General features: G+C 36.5%; 1 protein-coding gene across 4 annotated transcripts; it reads left to right on the forward strand.

Annotated features, from left to right (window-relative positions):
- The first annotated feature begins 17 nt into the window (after nt 1-17).
- Nucleotides 18-19,568, forward strand: ZNF567 (zinc finger protein 567). 4 transcript variants are annotated; one of them, XM_081516786.1, is made up of 6 exons: nt 18-101; nt 1,246-1,345; nt 3,275-3,348; nt 13,215-13,341; nt 13,608-13,694; nt 17,204-19,568. In XM_081516786.1, the coding sequence occupies exons 3-6, from the start codon at nt 3,340-3,342 to the stop codon at nt 18,919-18,921; spliced, it is 1,941 nt and encodes a 646-aa protein (XP_081372912.1). In that variant the 5' UTR covers nt 18-101; nt 1,246-1,345; nt 3,275-3,339; the 3' UTR covers nt 18,922-19,568. The 4 variants fall into 4 exon arrangements, with proteins under 4 accessions (XP_081372912.1, XP_081372911.1, XP_081372914.1 ...); XM_081516785.1 differs by having other exon boundaries at nt 18-68; XM_081516788.1 differs by lacking the exon at nt 3,275-3,348.
- Nucleotides 19,569-19,978: the final 410 nt, after the last annotated feature.

The raw sequence follows: 19,978 nt of genomic DNA on the forward strand, positions 1-19,978 counted from the left end.
TGAGACCCTTGGGAGGCAGAGCTCGCGCGGGAGTGCGCAGGCGCAGACGGCTGGCCCGGCTTTCGAAGGTGAGGCTACTAGGTCCAGCGGGCGCTGGGCGGGTGTGTGATGTTGGGACCCGGTGGGGATTGCCTACGAGGGAGGTGGAAACCTGGGCTGGGAGCCCTGAGGAAAGAATAGGGAACCGGGACTGAGAGAAGGCCGGGAAGGAGAGCGAGAATCCGGGCCCTATAGAAAGCGAGGAGGGAAGCGGGAACCTAGGCAGGGGAAGAAACGGAGCAAGTGCTGGGAACGCCGAGGTAGAACAGGGAGCCCGAGGCGGCTGTGAGCTCGGCCTGGTACATACAGGCGTTCTGATTGTGTAGCTTTTTGTGCCTGTTCTTGTCTGTGTGTGGACATGTGTTACTCTGTGCGACGTTATGGAACCTATTGTTTATGAAAGTCAGAGGGTCTCTGTGTGGTCTAATTTTTAAATTAGGTGCGAGTCTGTGTTTGAGGCTGTGCAACTTTGGAGTGGCAACAGTAAGGGGTTTGTTTGTGAGTAAAATTTTGTAATGGGCTGTATGAGTTTATGCATGATGTGTGGCTGTGGGATTGGGATTGTGTAGTGGGTGATACAACAGTGAATATGTCGCGTTTTAAAGTATTTGTGCACACTAGTAAGTGCACAACTCACAGTGACTGTGAATGCGGCTGGTTCATTGTGTGACTGAGATGGAACACTTGAGAAAGTAGATTCAAGACTAGTAAGTACTATGTATTATTTAGATTGTCAGAATATTGGCCATTTTATATGCCTGTAAAATTTGACTCTGGCAAATAGACAAGTAAAAAAAAGTACATATTTTTAAATTGGAGAGGAGGAGGTAAAATAATTTTCAGATGGTACAATTTTGTATTGGGAAACCCCATATTGACTAATGACCAGTATGTTGACATAAGTAGAACACTGTTGGGAGCACACAAAAAACTTTCTCCCATAACTGCTGCTCTCAAAGTTTGTATTTGTGTGAATTCCTGGACAATAAAGGTTCAATAATTTCTTCAGTCATTGCGAAGATGCTGAACATTTAAACACTAGATCAGCCTGATTTAGCTGAATAGAATGTTCACTGTAGAAATCAGTACTTCAAACTTGTTTTAAAAGCAAAAACGCTCCCTCCTGCTGGAAGTCTGCTGTGTGAAAGAAAATGTGATCTGTTTCTTCTGTAATCCCTCTGTTTGTTCCCTCTTTATTCCTTCTAGGTTGATAGTCTTCAGCTGGAATGGATTGGGAGCTGAAAAAGAGAAATCATAAGTCAAGGACAAAAACAGGCTGACATGACTGGTACCATTATAATATAGTGTAAGTCATATCTTACTTTGGCATGGCCAACTCAATGGACATGAGTTTGAGTGAACTCTGGGAGATAGTGAAGGACAAGGAAGCCTGGTATGCTGCAGTTCATGGGGTTACAAAGAGTCAGACACAACTCAGTGATTGAACAACAACAAATACCTTACCTTCTGAGAGACCCCACTGTTGGGAACTTCCAGATACAGTTCCCTTTTTATGGGCACAAGCTCTTCTCCAGATACCTCTCTTGGCATGTAGTGACCCACCTACTTGTAGGTCTTGTTCTCTCCTGTCAGTCCTCTTGGGCAGGATCTAAGCCAACCTAGGCATGCTCCATCATCCATGGATTCCCCATCTGGAGCTCAGATGAGAATGAGCCCCCTTAGTCACCACCACTCCACTCCCCCGTATCCTGGAAGCATGTACATTTCTCTGCCAAATTCTCTCACTGTGTTGATTTATAGTAGTATTAGGGTCTAAGGAGCCTCTTGTTTGTTATAAGGGAGGAAGAAGCATCTATTTTTCTTCTCCCTAGAAAACTGTTCTAAAAATAATTTGGTCTCTTAAAGAGGTATTCCCTTTTCTTAGCCTCTTCTAGCCTCTTGAAGGAGCTTCTTCCTCCTTGGAGTTAAATTAATGGTAGCAAAACTTTACAGTCAGCCGCTTTTTAAGACTTTATTTTAGCATGAGGGACTATTAAAAGCTTGTTTGCTCACCATCTTTGGGACATCTGCTGAGACTGAGGTAGGAAAATTTCTTAGTTACCATCCTGTTAAAAATAATGACAACAGAAAACTCAGAGGTTTGCTGGAAAAGACATTAACAAATCAATAGACTCTGTGTGTGTGTATCAGGAAACTATGGGAGGTGGCTGTCAAAAGACAAGATACAAAGGTTGTATGGTTTGTAAAAAAAAATTTGATGTTCCTGACAGACTCAAAAATTAAAGATTTAAGAACCAGAAGACACATGCTAAGTGTCAAAACTGACATTTCATGAAGTTTCTGTAAAATTTCAGTAAAATTTTTAAACTTTCCAAAGTTGTTAGGAGATAATGAACAAGACAGAAGTGGTTAAAAAAAAATAATGGAGGTGGGGAGTGGGCCTACCTGATACTAAAATATGTTTTAAAACTGTAATAACTGCAGAGTAGTCCTGGCAGTTAAATGAAAAGCTCAGTGGAACTAAATATGAAGTCCAGATATACCCAAATATGTAAAGGAAATAAAGTATATGATAAAGAAAAGCTATAAAAATTATTTTAGGTATTTACAGGATTAATTTCCTTCCTTTAAAAAAGATCTAATATCAATCCAGAAAATAGTTGTTAGAAAAGTGAAAAAATTTTGAGACCTTTGACAGACAGGAAACTAAGGACGGACTGCGGTAATGTCTTCAGGGGCTGGTGGTGGCTGTAGACTCGGGAGTTGGTGGCCTGACTCAGCCTGGCTTGTCTCTTTTTTTAAAAAAAAAAAAAATGAGGTTTTTTTAAAACTTTAGAAGCTTATCCTCTCTCGTAATGAGAAAAATAAGAACTAGAATCACAATGTATATTTTGGCAAGCATCCAGAACTTTGTAACAGTGGTACTCAGGGTGTGAGGTGACAGGTATTTTCATGTGTTGTTGGTCATGATGTAGGTTGAGCCTTAATGGAGAAGAGCTTGGAAGTAATTAGTAGGCAGCTTAGGAGAGAAAAGTGGTGGTAGAGAGGAGAGCAGCTTGCCAAGAATCTAACTTTATGCCCCAAAATCCTGTATCTCAAGCTTTGGGGATGAAATAATATTTGTCTAGCTCATTATCCCCCTGTATGTGTGTGGATAGAGTGGACAAGCATCAAAGCAAAGGAAATAGAGTCAATTTTAATTGAGTCGTAAGTCATGAAAGCTGACATATGTGGTGTCATGTGGCTTCTTTTCATGTTGGTTTTGCCTTCTTAGAAACCACCCCTTTTCTAAAGGAGAGCCCAAAGGAAGACTGATCATCTCTTGTAAATCTCAAAACCATGGCTCAGGTGAGATGATGGTTCTTCTCTCTTTTCTGAAATAGTTTTGTTTATTTGTTTAAAGACTATTTAAGCATTTGCTTTTCTTGTACTAAAATCCTCCTGTTTGCCTTCTCCTTCAGGAAGGCAGTACCCACTTGTTCTATTGGTCAGATAAGCTTTTACCTTCCACAAGTGCTCCTTCTGATTTTAACCAGTGTTCACATATTAAGTGGGTGTAATCAATCATTCAACATCTTTTCTCAGTCTTCTCCCAGAAACAGTACTAGGACAAAAATGCATTTCCTCAAATTAAATGAGAATATAGTACTGCATGGAAGAGGGCATGGCAACCCACTCCAGTATTCTTGCCTGGAGGATCCCCATGGACAGAGGAGCCTGGCATTCTACAGTCCACAGGGTCTCAAAGAGTAAGACGTGACTGAGCAACTAAGCACAGCACATAATACAGCATGCCCCTGTCTTGCAAAGAAAAGAACAGTCAAGATGAAGATAGAATTGACAGATTGCTATCGGTTAAGTGTCAAGAAGTCCTGTCTTGAGGTTTTAAGACGAGAGCTATGCTTGGCAGATTATACAAAAACCAAGAATCCTATATTTCTCCCCTCTGATCCTTCAAGAGATGCTTGATTTTAAACTGTTAATGTGTATTTTAATATCTTCCTCTCCCATAATGGATTGTCTTAAACATTTTTCTAATGTGCTTTGGGTTTAATACTAGGCAAACTGTAAGATAAGAGTTAACTGTTCAATGTTATTGGCACAGAGTTTCTGTTTGGGCTTCTGTGGTGGCTCAGCTGGTAAAGAATCTGCCTGCAATGTGGGAGACCTGGGTTCAATCCCTGGGTTGGGAAGATCCCCTGGAGAAGGGAATGGCAACCCACTCCAGTAGATACTGGTGATGGTTACATAACATTGTGAATGTACTTAATGGCAATGAATTATATACTAAAAAATGGTTAAAATGATAAAATTTTATGTCATGTATATTTCACCACACACACACAGTTAAACAGAAAAGTATAAGAAACACAAACAACCATAAGTGAGCATTGGGGCGAACACTTGGAGGATTGGAAAAGGAGCAAAGGTATTAAACCATCACCAGTATCTATTTCCAGAGCTTTTTCACATTCCAAACAGAAGGGAAGGGAAAGTCTCTCAGTCATGTCTGACTCTTTGTGACCCCATAGACTGTAATCCATGGAATTCTCCAGACCAGAGTACTGGAGTGGGTAACCATAATGTTTTATTGTTTTCAGTGTACCAGTCTTGCAAATGTTTGTTGTATTAATACTGAGGTGTTTTTTATGTTGTTGTAAATACTATTCATTTTTATTTCAAATTCCCATTGTTTATTGCTAAAATGCAGTTGGTTAGCATATGAAAATGCAGTTTGATTTGTGTTTATTAACCTACCTTCTCTCTAAACTTATTCTAGTAATTTTTTGGTAGATTTTTTAGGATTTTCTACACACATAATCATGTCAGATGTGTAATATTACTGTTGTCCAACTTGCTCTCTAATCTATATTCCTTTTATTTCTGTCTGGCTTTACTACATTGTCTAGAACTTTCAGTGCAGTGTTGATATAAGTAATGAGAACAGATATTTTTGCCTTATTCCTGACTAAGGGGAAAGGCATGTAGTCTTTGACTAAGTGTAAGATTGGTGATTAGTTTTACATAAATGCTCTTTATCAGATTTATGAGGTTGAAGAAATTCTAGTTTAGTGATCATTTTTATCACGAATGTTGAATTTTATCAAAAGTTTTTATGCTTCTGTTGTTTTTTTCTGTATTATATGGTTTTCCCCCTTTTTAAATTAACATGATGAGTTATATTGATTAGATTTTGAAGTCTAGCTTATCTCTAGGATAAACCCCACTTGGTCATGATAGATTCATATATTAATTTTTCACATATTGCTAACACACTGTTAAGGATTGTTTTGTCTGTGGTTCATAAATAATTTGGTCTATAGTTTTTGTTGTAATGTTGTTGTCTAGTTTTGGTATGAAGGTAATGCTAACTTAGACTGAGTTGAGAAGTATTCTCTCCTTTTATTTTCTGAAAGAATTTGTATAGAATTGTTATTATTTCTTCGTTAACTGTTTGTTAGAATTCACCAGTGAAGCCATCTGAGCCTCAAGATTTCTTTGTGGGAAGATTTTTTACTAGCAGTTCAATTTCCTTAATAGAATTGTGGCTATTAATGCTATTCAGGCTTCCTTTGTGGCTCAGACAGTAAAGAAGCTGCCAGCAATGCAGGAGACCCAAGTTCAGTCCCTGAGTTGGGAAGATCCACTAGAGAAGGGAATGGCAACTCACTTCAATATTCTTAGCTGGAGAATTCCAGGGACAGAGGAGCCTGGCATACTATAGTCCATGGTGTTGCAAAGAGTTGGACACGACCGAACGACTAACACTTTCACTTTCATGCTATCAATTTTTTTCTCTTCATTGAGCTTTCATACTTTATGCCTTTTAAGCAATTTGTCCATTTCATCCAAGTTATAAAATTTATCAGCACAAAGTTGTTCAAAAATCTACTGTTTTTATCCTTTTGATGTTTGTGTAATCTGTAATGGTGCTGCTCTTTCATTCTGTTGTTGATTATTTGTGACTTTTTGTTTTTTCCTTGGTCAGTTGACTAGAGATTTATCAATTTTGCTGATTTTTTTCAAAGTAGCAACCTTTGGTTTCATTGATTTCCTGTTTTTCTATTTCCTGTTTCTTCATTTCTGTTCTTGCACTTTGTATTTCCTTTCCATTACTTTGGATTTAATTACCTCTTGTTTTGTACATGGAAGGTTATATCATTGATATTGGACTTTTTTTTTCCTGTAGGACATTTAATGCTATAGATTTCTTCTAACAAATTTAGACATGTTGTATTTTCATTTTGATTCATTTGAAAATATTTTCTAATTTATCTCATGTTTTCCTTTTTGACCCATTTGTTTAGAGGAAGTGTGTTTAATAATATTTGGGGATTTTCCAAATAGCTTTCTCTTATTGATTTCCAGTTTAATTTTGTTACAATCAGGAAACATGTTGTATATGATTTCATTTTTAAATTTATAGACTTCTTTTGTACTTCAAATTATAGTACCATCTGATGAATGTTCTGTATGTACTTGTAGAGGATGTATATTCTAGTGTTGTTGGATGGTGTATTCTGTAAATAATCAAGTCAAATTGCTTGATTATGATGGTAAGGTCTTCTATATCCTTATTGATTTTCAGTCTGTTATACCAATGACGGAAAAGGAAGTCAAAATCTTAAGTTACAAGTGTGGCTGTGAAAGTGAAAGTTGCTTAGTCATGTCCAACTCTTTGTGACCCCATGGACTGTAGCCCTTCAGGATCCTCTGTCCATGGAATTTTCCAGGCCAGAATACTGGAGTGGTTAGCCATTCCCTTCTCCAGGGGATCTTCCCAACCCAAAGATCGAATCCGGGTCTCCCGCATTGCAGGTAGATTCTTTACCATCTGAGCCACCAGGGAAACCCAAAACTGTTAATGGAAAGGCTGACTGAGCTTTTTTAAATGGATGGAATAGGATGACACGGCTGATCACTCTTGGCATCACTGAAGCAGGACAACCAGACATCACGTGCTCCTGAAAGGACAGTGGTGGTGGTTTAGTTGCTAAGTCATGTCCAACTCTTGTGACCCCATGGACTATATCCTGCCAGGCTCCTCTGCCCATGGCATTCTCCAGGCAAGAATACTGCAGTGGGTTGTCATTTCCTTCTTCAGGGGATCTTCCTGACCCAGGAATTGAACCCAGGTCTCCTGCATTGCAGGGAGATTCTTTACCAACTGAGCTACATGTGGGATTCATGTGGCTATAATTGTGTCTATTTTAACTTTCGGTTCTATCAATTTTTACTTAATATATTTTGAAGTTCTGTTTTTAGATGAATTTATATTTAGAATTGTTCTGTCTTTTTATGAATTGATCTCCTCTGTCATAAAGTGCCTTGCTTGGGACTTCCCTGGTGACCTGGTGGCTAAGACTCCGTGCTTCCTCTGTAGGGGGCATGGGTTCAGTCCCTGGTGGGGAAACTAAGGTCTCACATGCCACACAATGCAGCCAGAAAATAAATAAGTTAAAATAAAGTGCCTTTCTTAATCCCTGATAATATTCTTTGTTCTAAAATCTATTCTGTTTGATACTATTATAGCTGTTCTGGCATTCTTATGGTTAGTATTTATTTTTAATTTTAATTTTTTGGGAATATCCTAAATGCTTTTTAACCTGGAGTATCTCCCACCTTTTCTTTATTTTTTTCAGTTGATTTACAGTATTACATACATTTCAGGTGTACAACATAGTGATTGACAGTTTTTAAAGGTTAAACTCCATTTTTGTCATTACAAGTATTGGCTGTATTCCATGTGCTATGCAGAATATCCTGGTAGCTTATTTATTTTATGCCTAGTAGTTTACACCTCTTAATCTCCTACCCCTATCTTACTCCTCCCTCCTTCCCTTTCCCCACTGGTATCTGCTAGTTATCTCTGTCTGTAAGTCTTGTTTCTGTTTTGTTATATACATTTGTATTATTTTTTAGATTGCACACATTCATGATGACGTACAGTATTTGTATTTCTCTGACTTGCTTCACTAAATATAATACTCTCCAAGTCTATCCATGTTGTTGCAGATGGCAAAATTTCATTCTTTTTTTTAATGCCTGAGTAATTAATATTCCTGTGTGTTGGGGGAGCGGCTATTCACTGTGTCTTCTTTATTCATTCATCTGTTGATGGGCACCTAGCTGAGTAATTTTCCTGTGTGTGTGTGTGTGTGTGGCTGTTCACTATGTCTTCTTTATCCATTCATCTGTTGATGGGCACCTAAGTGGCTTTCACATCTTGGCTATTATAAATAATGCTCTGAACATTGGGGTGGTGTATGTGTCTTTCTGAATTAGTGTTTTTACATTTTACCCAGGAGTGAAGTTGCTGGGTCATGTGACAGTTCTAGTTTTAGTTTTTTGAGAACTTCCAACTGTTCTTCAGTGGCTGCACCAGTTTACATTCACACCAGCAGAGTATAAGGGTTCCCTTTTCTCCACATCCTTGCCAGTGTTTGTTAGTCTGTGGTCTTTCTGGTGATAGCCATTCTGACAGGTGTGAGATGGTATCTCATTATGGTTTTAATTTGCATTTCTCTGATGTTAGTGATGTTGAGTATCTTCATATGCCTGTTGGCCATCTCTATGTTTTCTTTGGAAAAATGTCTGTTCAGTCTTCTGCCCATTATTTAGTTGGGTTATTGGGGGTTTTATTTTAATATTGAGTTCATATGAGCTGCTTATATATTAATAGTTTGGATGTATGTGTGCTCAGTCATGTCTGACTCTTTGTGACCCCATAGACTATAGCCTGCCAGGCTTCTCTGTCCTTGGAATTTTCCAGGCCAGAATACTAGAGCAGGTTGCCACTTCCTTCTCTAGGGGATCTTCCTGACCCAGGGACTGAAGTTGCATCTTCTGTGTCTCCTGCATTGGCAGGTGGATTCTTTACCACTGTGCCACCTGGGAAGCCTGTAATTTGGACCCTTTATTGGTCATTTGCAGAAACTCTTTCCCATTCTGTAGGTTGCCCTTTCGTTGTGTTGATGGTGAGCCCATGTGTTTTGAGATTGATATTCAGCTGTAGATTCAGGGGTATCATATGTCTGGAGTGGCCTCTGTCTCTGTCTGTCTCTCTCTCTGCTGCTCCCTCCTCTTCAGTATTTTGCTTAGCAGTTCTAGCCATCTTGGACTCTTCAAACTCCCATCTCTGTTTCTTCAACTCAGAAAGACTACTGGGCTCTGTGAGTTCCCTCCCTGTGCTGTGACCTGGAGATTGCCTATAGGCTGTAAGCTGGGCAGTCAAAGCTTACTTTGTTCCCTTCTTTCTGAGCTCACCGTGCTATGCTGTCAGTCAGCCAGTGCTTAAAAACATATGTTTAATCTATTTTTTACGATTTTTTAATTGTTCACAGCAGAAGAGAATTTCCTATATCAGTTAATTTCCATAGAAGTTGATTTGTTTTGTTGGACAGTTAAGTAGGCTGAAATCAAACTTTAAACTTCAAACTCTCTGATTGGTGGCAGCTTGAATCTCTGCTTGATTTATTTTATGTTTAATGTCCCGGTTACTTACTAAACTGCTGTGATGATCTAAACGATTCATTGGATGGCTGATTCTTGGCATTTTGGGATTAATAGCTATTTGCACCACTGCTGCTGTCACTGGCGTTGCCTTACAAACCTCTATCCAAACACATAATTTTATCCAAAATTGGACTAAAGATGCTCATACTGTGTGGGCCACTTAGGCTCAGATAGATGAGGATATTCAAGAATGCTTGCTTTAAACCAAGGGTCTACAGCCATTAGGCTAAATCCAGTCTGCCACCTGTTTTTGTACAGATTGTGAGTTAAGAATAGTTCTTATAGTTTAAATGTTTGAAAAAATAAAAAATCAAAATATTTCTGACCTATTTAAGTTTTTGAAATTTAAATCTCAGTGTCCAAACATGAAGTTTTATTGAAACACAACATTGCTCATTCATTCATAAATTCTCTGTGGTTGTTTCATGCTAAAACAGCAGAAAAATGTTCACCAATTGCTGCTAAAAACTTAAAAAAAAAAAAAAAGGAAGGAAATGAATACTTGTAGTCTTTTATATAAAACTTTTCTCCAACTCTTCATTCTTTCCTGAAGACCTTAGTTATCATCTGGTGTCATTTTTAGCTTCCGCCTGAAGACCTTTTTTTTTTTACCATTTTTGGTGGTACAGTTTTGCTAGTGATGAATTCTTTCAGAGTTTATCTGCTCATATAGCTTTATGTCACCTTTATTTTTAATAGGTGATGTTGCTGAGGACAGAATTCTTAGTTGATGTTCTCTTAGGCTTTTAGCGGTTTGATTAGGATTTTCTGAGTGTAGTTTTCTTTTGTTTTTATTCTTTTGGGGTTCATTAAGCTTTTTTAATGTGTAAGTCAAGTTTTTGCTTATTTTGAATATGTTACGCCATTATTTCCTTAAAATTTTTTCAGACCTTTTTTTTTTTCTCTTTCTTTGGGACTCCAATTATATCTGTCTTGCGTTACTTTGAAATTGACCCAAAATCTCTGTGAATCTGTTATTCATTTTTTTATTTTTCATTTCCTTTGTATTCAGATTGCTTGATTTCTGTTGATCAATATAGTCATACTTTATTTTATTATGCTTTTTTAAATTTCACTTTGCAGATATTTCATTTTTACAAATTGAAGGTTTTTAGCAATCCTGAGTTGAGCAAGTCTGTAGGTGCCATTTTTCCAACAGTACTTAGCTTTGCTCATGTTTCTGTCAAAATGGCTATTCCTCAAATATCTCACTTTATCATTATTATTGTGTTTGTTATCATCTGTAGTCAGTGATCTTTGATATTACTATTGCAAAAAGATTACAACTCACAGAAAGCTATAGTGATGATCAACACATTTTATCTAAGTATTTTTTAATTCAGGCAGGCATATACATTGTTTTTTAGACATAATGCCATTGCACACTTAATAGACTACAATATAATGTACATGTAACTTATATGCAGTGCATAATCAAAGAATTCTTGTGACTGGCTTTATTGCAGTAATTATTGCAGTGGTCTAGAACTGAAACTGTGATGTCTCCAAGGTATGTCTGCGTTCACAAGGTTAATGTTTGTTCCTTTTCCTATGCTATTGAGCCTGTATAGTGAAATTTTCATTTCATTTATTATACTTGGTAGGTCTAGAATTTTCAGTTCATGTTTTTTTTATCAGTTTGTGTTTCAAGATTCCATGCCAGATTTTTCATTACTTGTTTGGACACATTTAGAACAGCTATTTTGAAGCCTTTTTTTTTTTTTTTTGGCAGAATCCAACATCTAGGCCCACTAGGAATTAGTTTCCATGAACTATCTTTTTCTGAATATGGGTTATATTCCCCCTCTTATTTTTCTGTTTTATTTACAGATCTGGTAGTTTTGCTAGGAACCAGGATGTCTTGAATCCAAATTCTGTATGTCTTGTTTTTTGAGGATTTTTGTTTTTCTTCTAGCAGACAATTAACTTGCTTGGAATCAAGCTTCAAACCCTGCCCTCCCTTGTCCTCTTACCTCCACCCCAAGTGTGAAGCAGCTGATAGTTAGGTCTCTTCAGCTTCCTCCTGCTGCTTTTTTTCACTCTGGTCCCGTGAGGGGTGATGTTCACATACTTTTAGCTCTCAAAGAATTGGTATATATTAATGTTTAGATTTGAGGGCTTACTTTCTGCGGTTCTCTTTCTTCTAGTGTTTCACCCTTTTATACTTCCTGCTGCTTTGTTAGTCCCAACTTTCTGACACCTCAGTCCAATAAGGCTCTAGTTTTCTTCTGCTTAACTTATAAGCAGGTTGTGTAATGCTGTTAATCAAAAATGCAGAAATCTCCGAATCTCACTCAGTACACTTCTGGTTTTTAAAACTCTTCTCTTGTGTCTTTTTGCTTTTTTCTAAGGCTCCTTTGATCTTTCTTAACAATTGCTTAGTTTAACTATCAAACTAGAGTTATGGCAAAGTTTATACTCAGATTTGGAGTCTTATTCTTCCTGTAGTTTTCTCACTTCTAGATAAATATTGCTAAATCTTCAGCTCATCTACCAGTTCTCAATTCTGTCTTCTGTCACCTTTGAGGAAGTAAACTGGTTTTCTGCCTGTGGAGCTGTGGACTTTGGGGTGGGTACCTTCATGCAAAATAGCCACAAACTTAAGAATTCTTCCTCATTGTTGTCATTTAAGAATAAACTCTCCTCCAATTTTTGCTTACTTTGATGTCTTTCCAGTGCCTTCTATTACTTATTTATTATGTATTGTGTACAGATTTTAAAATTATCATCTGAGGAATTGTTTTCTTGACCAGTTCACTCTATTATTGCTGGATATGTCACATTCATGCATTTTTTAAAATTTATTTTTAATCAAAGGATAATTGCTTTACAATAGTGTGTTGGTTTATACTATACATCAACATGAATCAGCCATAGGGATACATATGTCCTTTCCCTCTTGAACCTCCCTCCCACCTCACACCCATTCCACCCCTCTAGGTTGTCACAGAGCCCCAGTTGGAGTTCCCTGAGTCATACAACAAATTCTCATTGGCTATCTATTTTACATATGGTAGTATATGTGTTATTGTGCTACTCTCTCCATTCACACCCATGCGTTTTAAAACCATATTCTTCCTGCATAACACATTAATCTTAAAGGAGAAAAAAATTTACCTCATTGGTGAAGATGAAAAGTTGTTCTGCCCTTCTAATACACTTTAACATACTTCTGTTGTAGTAGCCTTAACACCAGTCTTGTAGATTTGGGTTGACACATACTTTCTTAAAAGTATGTGTTGCATGCTTTGCAGCTGTAACTTCTTGTGAGCAGAGACTGTGTTTTATATATCTTGACACCCCAGTAAACTAATGCAATTTGGGATTACAAAGTGACTTCACAATACATTTTTAGAATGAGTTATTAAGTAAATTTGGTGGCAAGTACTTCTACTTTGATTTTTTGTTGTTGTTGCTTCCTTTACAATCTAAATCACAAAACAAGAAACATGGTAGGCTTTCTTTACAAGTTTCATATGAATGCCAGAAAGGAGCAGGATCAAAACTAGTCCCCAGGGACTTCTCTGGTGGTCCAGTGGTTAAGACTCTGTGCTTCCACTGCAGGGAGCACTGGTTCAATCCCTGGGTGGGGAGCTGAGATCCCACATGCAGTATAGTACAGCCAAAAGATAAAATAAGTTATAAAATAAAAAACTATTTCTGGTCAATTTTCTGATCACAGTTCCAAACCATTACAGGGATCAGTGTCATTCAAAGATGTGACTGTGGACTTCAGTCAGGAGGAGTGGCAGCACCTGGATCCTGCTCAGAAGACACTCTACATGGATGTAATGTTGGAAAACTATTGCCATCTCGTTTCTGTGGGTAAGAAAAATTCTTTGAAAGTTTCAGTAGCATCATTTCCTTTCAGAGTGCCTAAAATACATGTGATCTTGGATTTCAGGGATAAGAGGTGATGAATTCTTTTTGGTTGACACAAAGGATAATTGTGTCTTCACTTGCCTAGTACAAGGTGTTAAGTTTACTCTCACACAAAGGAGTATCTTACTTTACAGAACTTAAATTCAACTTACTGATTTTTCAAATGTATTAACATCTAAGCAACTTAATCCAAATCTTCCCTTAATCAGGGTGTCACATGACCAAGCCTGATGTGATCCTCAAATTGGAACGAGGAGAAGAACCATGGACATCATTTAAAGGTCATACCTGCTTAGGTGAGTTTCTGACTCTCAGGCAGATGAAATCTAGTGAAAAATAAATTTAAAGTGATCGTGTGGTGGGCAACACCTTTGAAATCCTTTTAAAGGATCCTAACCTTTGAAATGACCATTGTGCCTGCAAAAAACTTAAATCACACTTTCAAATATCACTCACCCTATATAATAGACTTTCCTAATTTGCTTGCCACTCTTAATTGCCTAATTGCCACTCTTAATCAAAATGTACTATAAGCCTTCCTTCTTTTAGATCTTTTCATCGATTTCTCTCCTTTTCTAGCTTTCTCAGTCCCTTATCTTCTAGCCATTGTATAGGTTTCTTTTAAGCATTCTTATCTATCTTTAAGAAAGAAAAAATTCTTGGTTAATATTTCTCAGGTGCTTTTTGTTTTCTTTATCTCCCTATCTTTTGTATCATTTCAGATTTGTTTGCTGTGCTAACTCTGAGTTCCCATTCTCACCACAAGTCTAGCTATTAATTTCAAAATTTCCTTGCCTTGGCCCAGACAGATAATTCCATAGTTACTATTTTCTTCCAGTAAGCTTTCATGGTTCATTGTATATGGATGATCATCTTACCTGAAACCATCCCTTGCTTTGGGTAAAACATTGATTTGTTCTTACCCTGATTCTCTAAGTGATTATTTCCAGCTTGGGCTGTTCTCTTTACATTCTGGCCACATTGCCTGGAACAGTGCCTTATACATAATAGTCACACAAATCTTTTTTTTTTTTTAATGTATATTGTTTCTCTAGACTCTCAGTCTTTTTTCTCTAATTTGTCATCAAGAGATCTACCTTTTAATTATAGTAGTATCATCCATTCTGAGAACTTAAACTCTTTGTTTTATATAGATATCTCTAGCACTGACATACTTGGCACATTTCTCCCACCTTCACTCTAGTCCTTCATAAGTTCTGCACTCTGATGTCTTACCTATTCCAACTTTCCTAGCTCTTAAATTCTTTCCCATTAACTATTTCCAGATTATTTTGTTCCTGCTATGATACCAGCTTGATTGTCTCTGTCATAATCTTTTGTGAACCTCTTCACAGTTTGTAAGTCTGAAATATATTTACATCCTCCTATATTTTCATTTTTCACTGTAGTTTTCTCACTTCTACATAAATATACAAATTGACAGCTACTGTATTTCATGTCTTGAAACGGTAATTACAATTTAGCTTTGCTATAATTTTTGCCCTAATTTTTCCAACTTATATTGTTACTTTCCTGACAAGATACTTGTTCCCTACTTCTTTTTGTTAATTATATGAAATTGAAATTCTCCTTTATACAAGGACTACCATAGTAAGCCATCAATCATCTGGTCTTGTCAACTTTTTCTCTTTTGTGGAAACTCTTGCTAATTTCCACTTGATCTAGTCTCCTAAATGTCCTCTATACATGTAAGGTTTATCATGTCTGTACTTTTCACTGTGTTCACCCTTCCATATAATGTGTATCTTTGAAGTCATGATTTCTTATCCTTGCTCTTCCTTGACTACTCCCCAGCATATCCACCTCTCCTTTTTCTTCATTCCCATGTTGCTTATAACTGTAACACATACAACTCTTGAATATTGTATAATTTGATACTTGACTGTACATGATTTATGCTTAAGGATTCATTCTTTCAAAGATAATATCCTTTGTACTTTCTTTGCTGTAGTATACATGTTAAGTAGTCAGTTGCTTTTTTTCTGTTTATGGAACTGTATAGGGGAGATCTCTTTGTCCTCCATTCACAAAGCATGCAATGATAAGTCCTTTCAGAAGTATTTGCTGAGGTCATGGATCTGTACATCCGATTGAAGTGGTGGATTCTAACAAACACTACCTATCTATGATCTGCAGTGTTAATGTAAACTCAGAACTGAGTACAAATAACCAATAAAGAATTTCAATAAAGAATTATGAGAAAGGATTATTGTCAAAGTTTGCATTTTTAATGAAATATTTATGACACGGTGTAAGCTTGTAAAAAGATTTGTTAGAATTATTTTTATAAACTATAATTGTTTTCAAGTTATAAGGAAACAGTCTTTAAATTGATGGTGGGGCATATGTGAAGGGTTTTGATATCATGGAGTGGTAGCATTTTCTTGAAGATTCTCTAAATATGATTAGAAATAAGACTAGGAAAAAAGCTGAGTAAAAGAATATAAGTAAAGCATGTGATTAGGAATAAGTGAGGTATATATACAGCAATAAATATGAGGCTTTACTTGTTATGGGTGAGATTTTTCAGATATGTGGACAACCCTGAAAACTTGTTTGAATATAAAAAGTGAATATAAAATGTGAGTTTAGGTGATGTAAAGTTTTGTTTACAGGAGAAATTCCTTGTATGTTAGTACTGGGGGCAATGGACTCAGGAAGAAACAAGACTTTTGAGCCTAGATTTAACACTGTTTCACTAGATATGGATGATCTCAAATATAGTTATAAATTTATAAGAGAAATAAAGGTTAAGGTTAATGAGTGATCTAGAACCAGAGGGAGCAATCTTCCTGGTCCACATATGGAAAACTGGAGTTAAGAATGTTACTGTATTGGAGAAAGACTTGATTCTTTCTTTAAACCTCAAAAATTAAGTTAGCAGTTAAAAAAAGTAGTTACAATTAATTGTCGTGAGTGTTTTGTTATTGAAAAATTTTGAAAGAAAATAATAACAGCAATCTGAATACACCAGTGAACAAAACACTAGTTTGTTTCAAAGTTCCTGTTGGGGGACTTCCCTGGTGGTTCAGTGGTTAAGACTCTGGGCTTCCACTGTAGAAGGTATGAGTTCAATCTCTGGTCAGGGAACTAAGATCCTGCATGCTATACAATGTGGCCAAAAACCCATTTGTTTTTAATAAAAACAAAGTTCTTGCTGGGAGTGTTTTCTTATTTCCCTCACAAGAAAAAATGATTCCCAGTTATATGGAGGATTAGAGTGTCACCTATAGGATTTTTTTTCTAAATGCTAGGAAAATAATTAATGCTTGGAAAGATTTATTGATGGCTGTGTGGAAGCTGGGTGGTGGGACAACTGGAAGTATTTTACCTCACAATCTAGGGATGAACATTTAAAAGCTCTAATCTGTGTACTCCAAACACCTACTCTAAAATTTTCCCTGAACTAGCTTTTCTGCTAATTTGTCTTGTTCATCCTACTTAAATCTTAATGCCATAGGTTCACTTCATTGCCTCTGAATCCACCTGTCCAAGCATGAATTCCTCTTCCACTATTCTTTTGTCTCTTCTCTTTACTGCTTCTTGTCTTTGTTTCACTTTCTGTATGAAGTTCTGGTACAAAATGTAAATGTTACTAGCATTCATTACTTATTTTTCATCTTTTTCCACACTGAAGCAGAGTTTTTAATTTAGGTTCCATGTCTTTTCCCAGGCAAGGAATAGTTTGTCTTTGGTCTTTTTTGGCCCCATATACATATACAATTCCTTTTCATAGAAACTATGTGAAGATTCACAAGTTGTTGTTAATTATATTCTTTTCTAGAAAAAAACTGGAAAGCCGAAGACTTTTTATTGAAATTCAAGGCACAGCAAGATAAGTATTCTAGATCAGTTATATTAATCAACCACAAAAAGCTGGTTAACGAGAACAGTAGTGCATGTGAAAAGACATTTACTTTAAGTAAAAACCCTATTAATTCAAAAAAGCTACCTCCTGAATATGACACTCATGAAAAGATTTTTAAAAATGTTTCAGAATTAATCATCAGTAATCTAAGTCCTACAAGAAGGAGACTTAGTGAGTGTAATGGGTATGGGAAATCACTCCTCAATACTAAACCCGAGACAGCTCACTCTGGAGTCAAATCTCATAATCAACGTGGGAGGACCATCAGACATAATGAAATGATCACACAGTATCATAAGATGGAAACTCCAGCACAGTCATTTGAATATAATGACTGTGAGAAAACCTTTCTTAAAAGAGGAGGCCCAATTACACATAGTATAACTTATAGAAGGGGAAACCCATCTGATTATAATAAAAGAAGAACAACCAATATTGAAAAAAAGCATACATGCACTGAATGTGGGAAGTCCTTTTGCAGGAAATCAGTATTGGTTCTGCATCAGGGAATTCACACAGAAGAAAAACCCTATCAATGTCATCAGTGTGGAAATTCATTTAGGAGGAAATCCTATCTCATTGATCATCAGAGAACTCACACAGGAGAGAAACCCTTTGTTTGTAATGAATGTGGTAAGTCTTTCCGCCTAAAGACAGCCCTCACTGATCATCAGCGAACACATACAGGGGAGAAATCATATGAATGTCCACAATGTAGGAATGCCTTTAGATTGAAATCACACCTCATTCGTCATCAGAGAACTCACACAGGAGAGAAACCATATGAGTGTAGTGACTGTGGGAAGTCTTTCCGCCAGAAGACAACACTCTCCCTACATCAGAGAATTCATACAGGAGAAAAACCCTACATTTGTAAAGAATGTGGAAAGTCCTTTCATCAGAAGGCAAACCTTACTGTACATCAAAGAACTCATACAGGGGAAAAACCCTATATTTGTAACGAATGTGGGAAATCCTTCTCCCAGAAGACAACCCTTGCTCTTCATGAGAAGACTCATAATGAAGAGAAACCTTATATTTGTAATGAATGTGGAAAATCCTTCCGCCAGAAGACAACCCTCGTGGCACATCAGAGAACACATACAGGGGAAAAATCCTATGAATGTCCTCACTGTGGGAAGGCTTTTAGAATGAAGTCATACCTCATTGATCATCACAGAACTCACACAGGAGAGAAACCATATGAATGTAATGAATGTGGAAAATCCTTCAGTCAGAAGACAAATCTCAATTTACATCAGAGAATCCATACAGGAGAGAAACCTTATATTTGTAATGAATGTGGGAAGTCTTTTCGCCAGAAAGCAACCCTCACTGTACATCAGAAAATACATACAGGGCAGAAATCCTATGAATGCCCTCAGTGTGGGAAAGCCTTTAGCAGGAAATCATATCTCATTCATCATCAAAGAACTCATACAGGAGAGAAACCATACAAGTGTAATGAATGTGGGAAGTGCTTCCGCCAGAAGACAAATCTCATTGTACATCAGAGAACTCACACAGGGGAGAAACCTTATATTTGTAATGAATGTGGTAAGTCCTTCAGTTATAAGAGAAATCTTATTGTCCATCAGAGAACTCACAAGGGAGAAAACATGGAAATGCAGTAATAAATGATGTGACTTCTTTGTGAAGCCTTTCTAAGTTATTGTAAAACTTTGTTCTTTTAAAAGCATGCTTAAACATATATATGAGTAATTTTAATCACAAATGTAATAATAATTATTAATTTAATGTACCACATAAATATTTATCTATGTTTACTAGCATATGAAATGGATGTGATCATTGATATTGAACTTTTTATCAGAAACGAAGCTAATTTTTTAAGTTTTTGAGTTCTCCTGACAGTTTATTTTTTTTAATGCTTATATAGTACATGCAGAGGCAAGATACAAAATGGTTATAAGCATCAGCCTCCATAAGAGGAAGAAAATATGAAATAAACTTCTTATTGCACTCTTCAGAATAAAATGTAGTTGTTACTACTCCCAAAGTTGACCATTTCCCTGGTTTTTAACATGAAATAGTTTTCTTACGTCAAACTATATATGTATTTTATTATATGTTATAAATTCTTTTGTGTTGTTTCACTCAATGTTTTAAAGATTCATACATTATTGCATGTGGCAGTAGTGTATTCATTTACATTCTGTACACTATTCCATTTTAAGAATATAGTGCTATTTATCGATCCTCTTGACGGGTATTTGCATTTTTTTATAATTTTGTGTTGTAATAAAAATGTGGCTGTAAATATTCTGTATGTGTCTGCCTGTGGGTGTGTGTGTGTATGTGTGCTTGTATTTCTGTTGATTTTATACAAAGACTGAAATTATTTAATCCCAGGGTGTGTATAAAGGGTTTTCAGTTATGGTTGATACTGCCAGAGAGCTCTCAAACTTTTCTCAACATGGGATGATTCACTTTGGAGGGTATTATGATATACAGAGTATATGTAATTCACAGTATACTTTGAGTTACATTTTAGTGCTGCATGTTATATTTAGAAATCTTACCACCATATGTCTTTTTATCCTCCCCTCTTTATATTATGATTATTGTATTTATTATATCTACATACATTGCAAGTCTCATGAGACAGTGTTATATTCTTTGCTTTTTAGCACAGTAAATATTTAAATTATAAAAAAGAAAAAAACTAAT

The sequence above is a fragment of the Giraffa tippelskirchi genome, chromosome 7 (assembly GCF_054371585.1).
Source record: "Giraffa tippelskirchi isolate mGirTip1 chromosome 7, T2T-mGirTip1v1.2.pri, whole genome shotgun sequence".
NCBI lineage: Eukaryota > Metazoa > Chordata > Mammalia > Artiodactyla > Giraffidae > Giraffa > Giraffa tippelskirchi.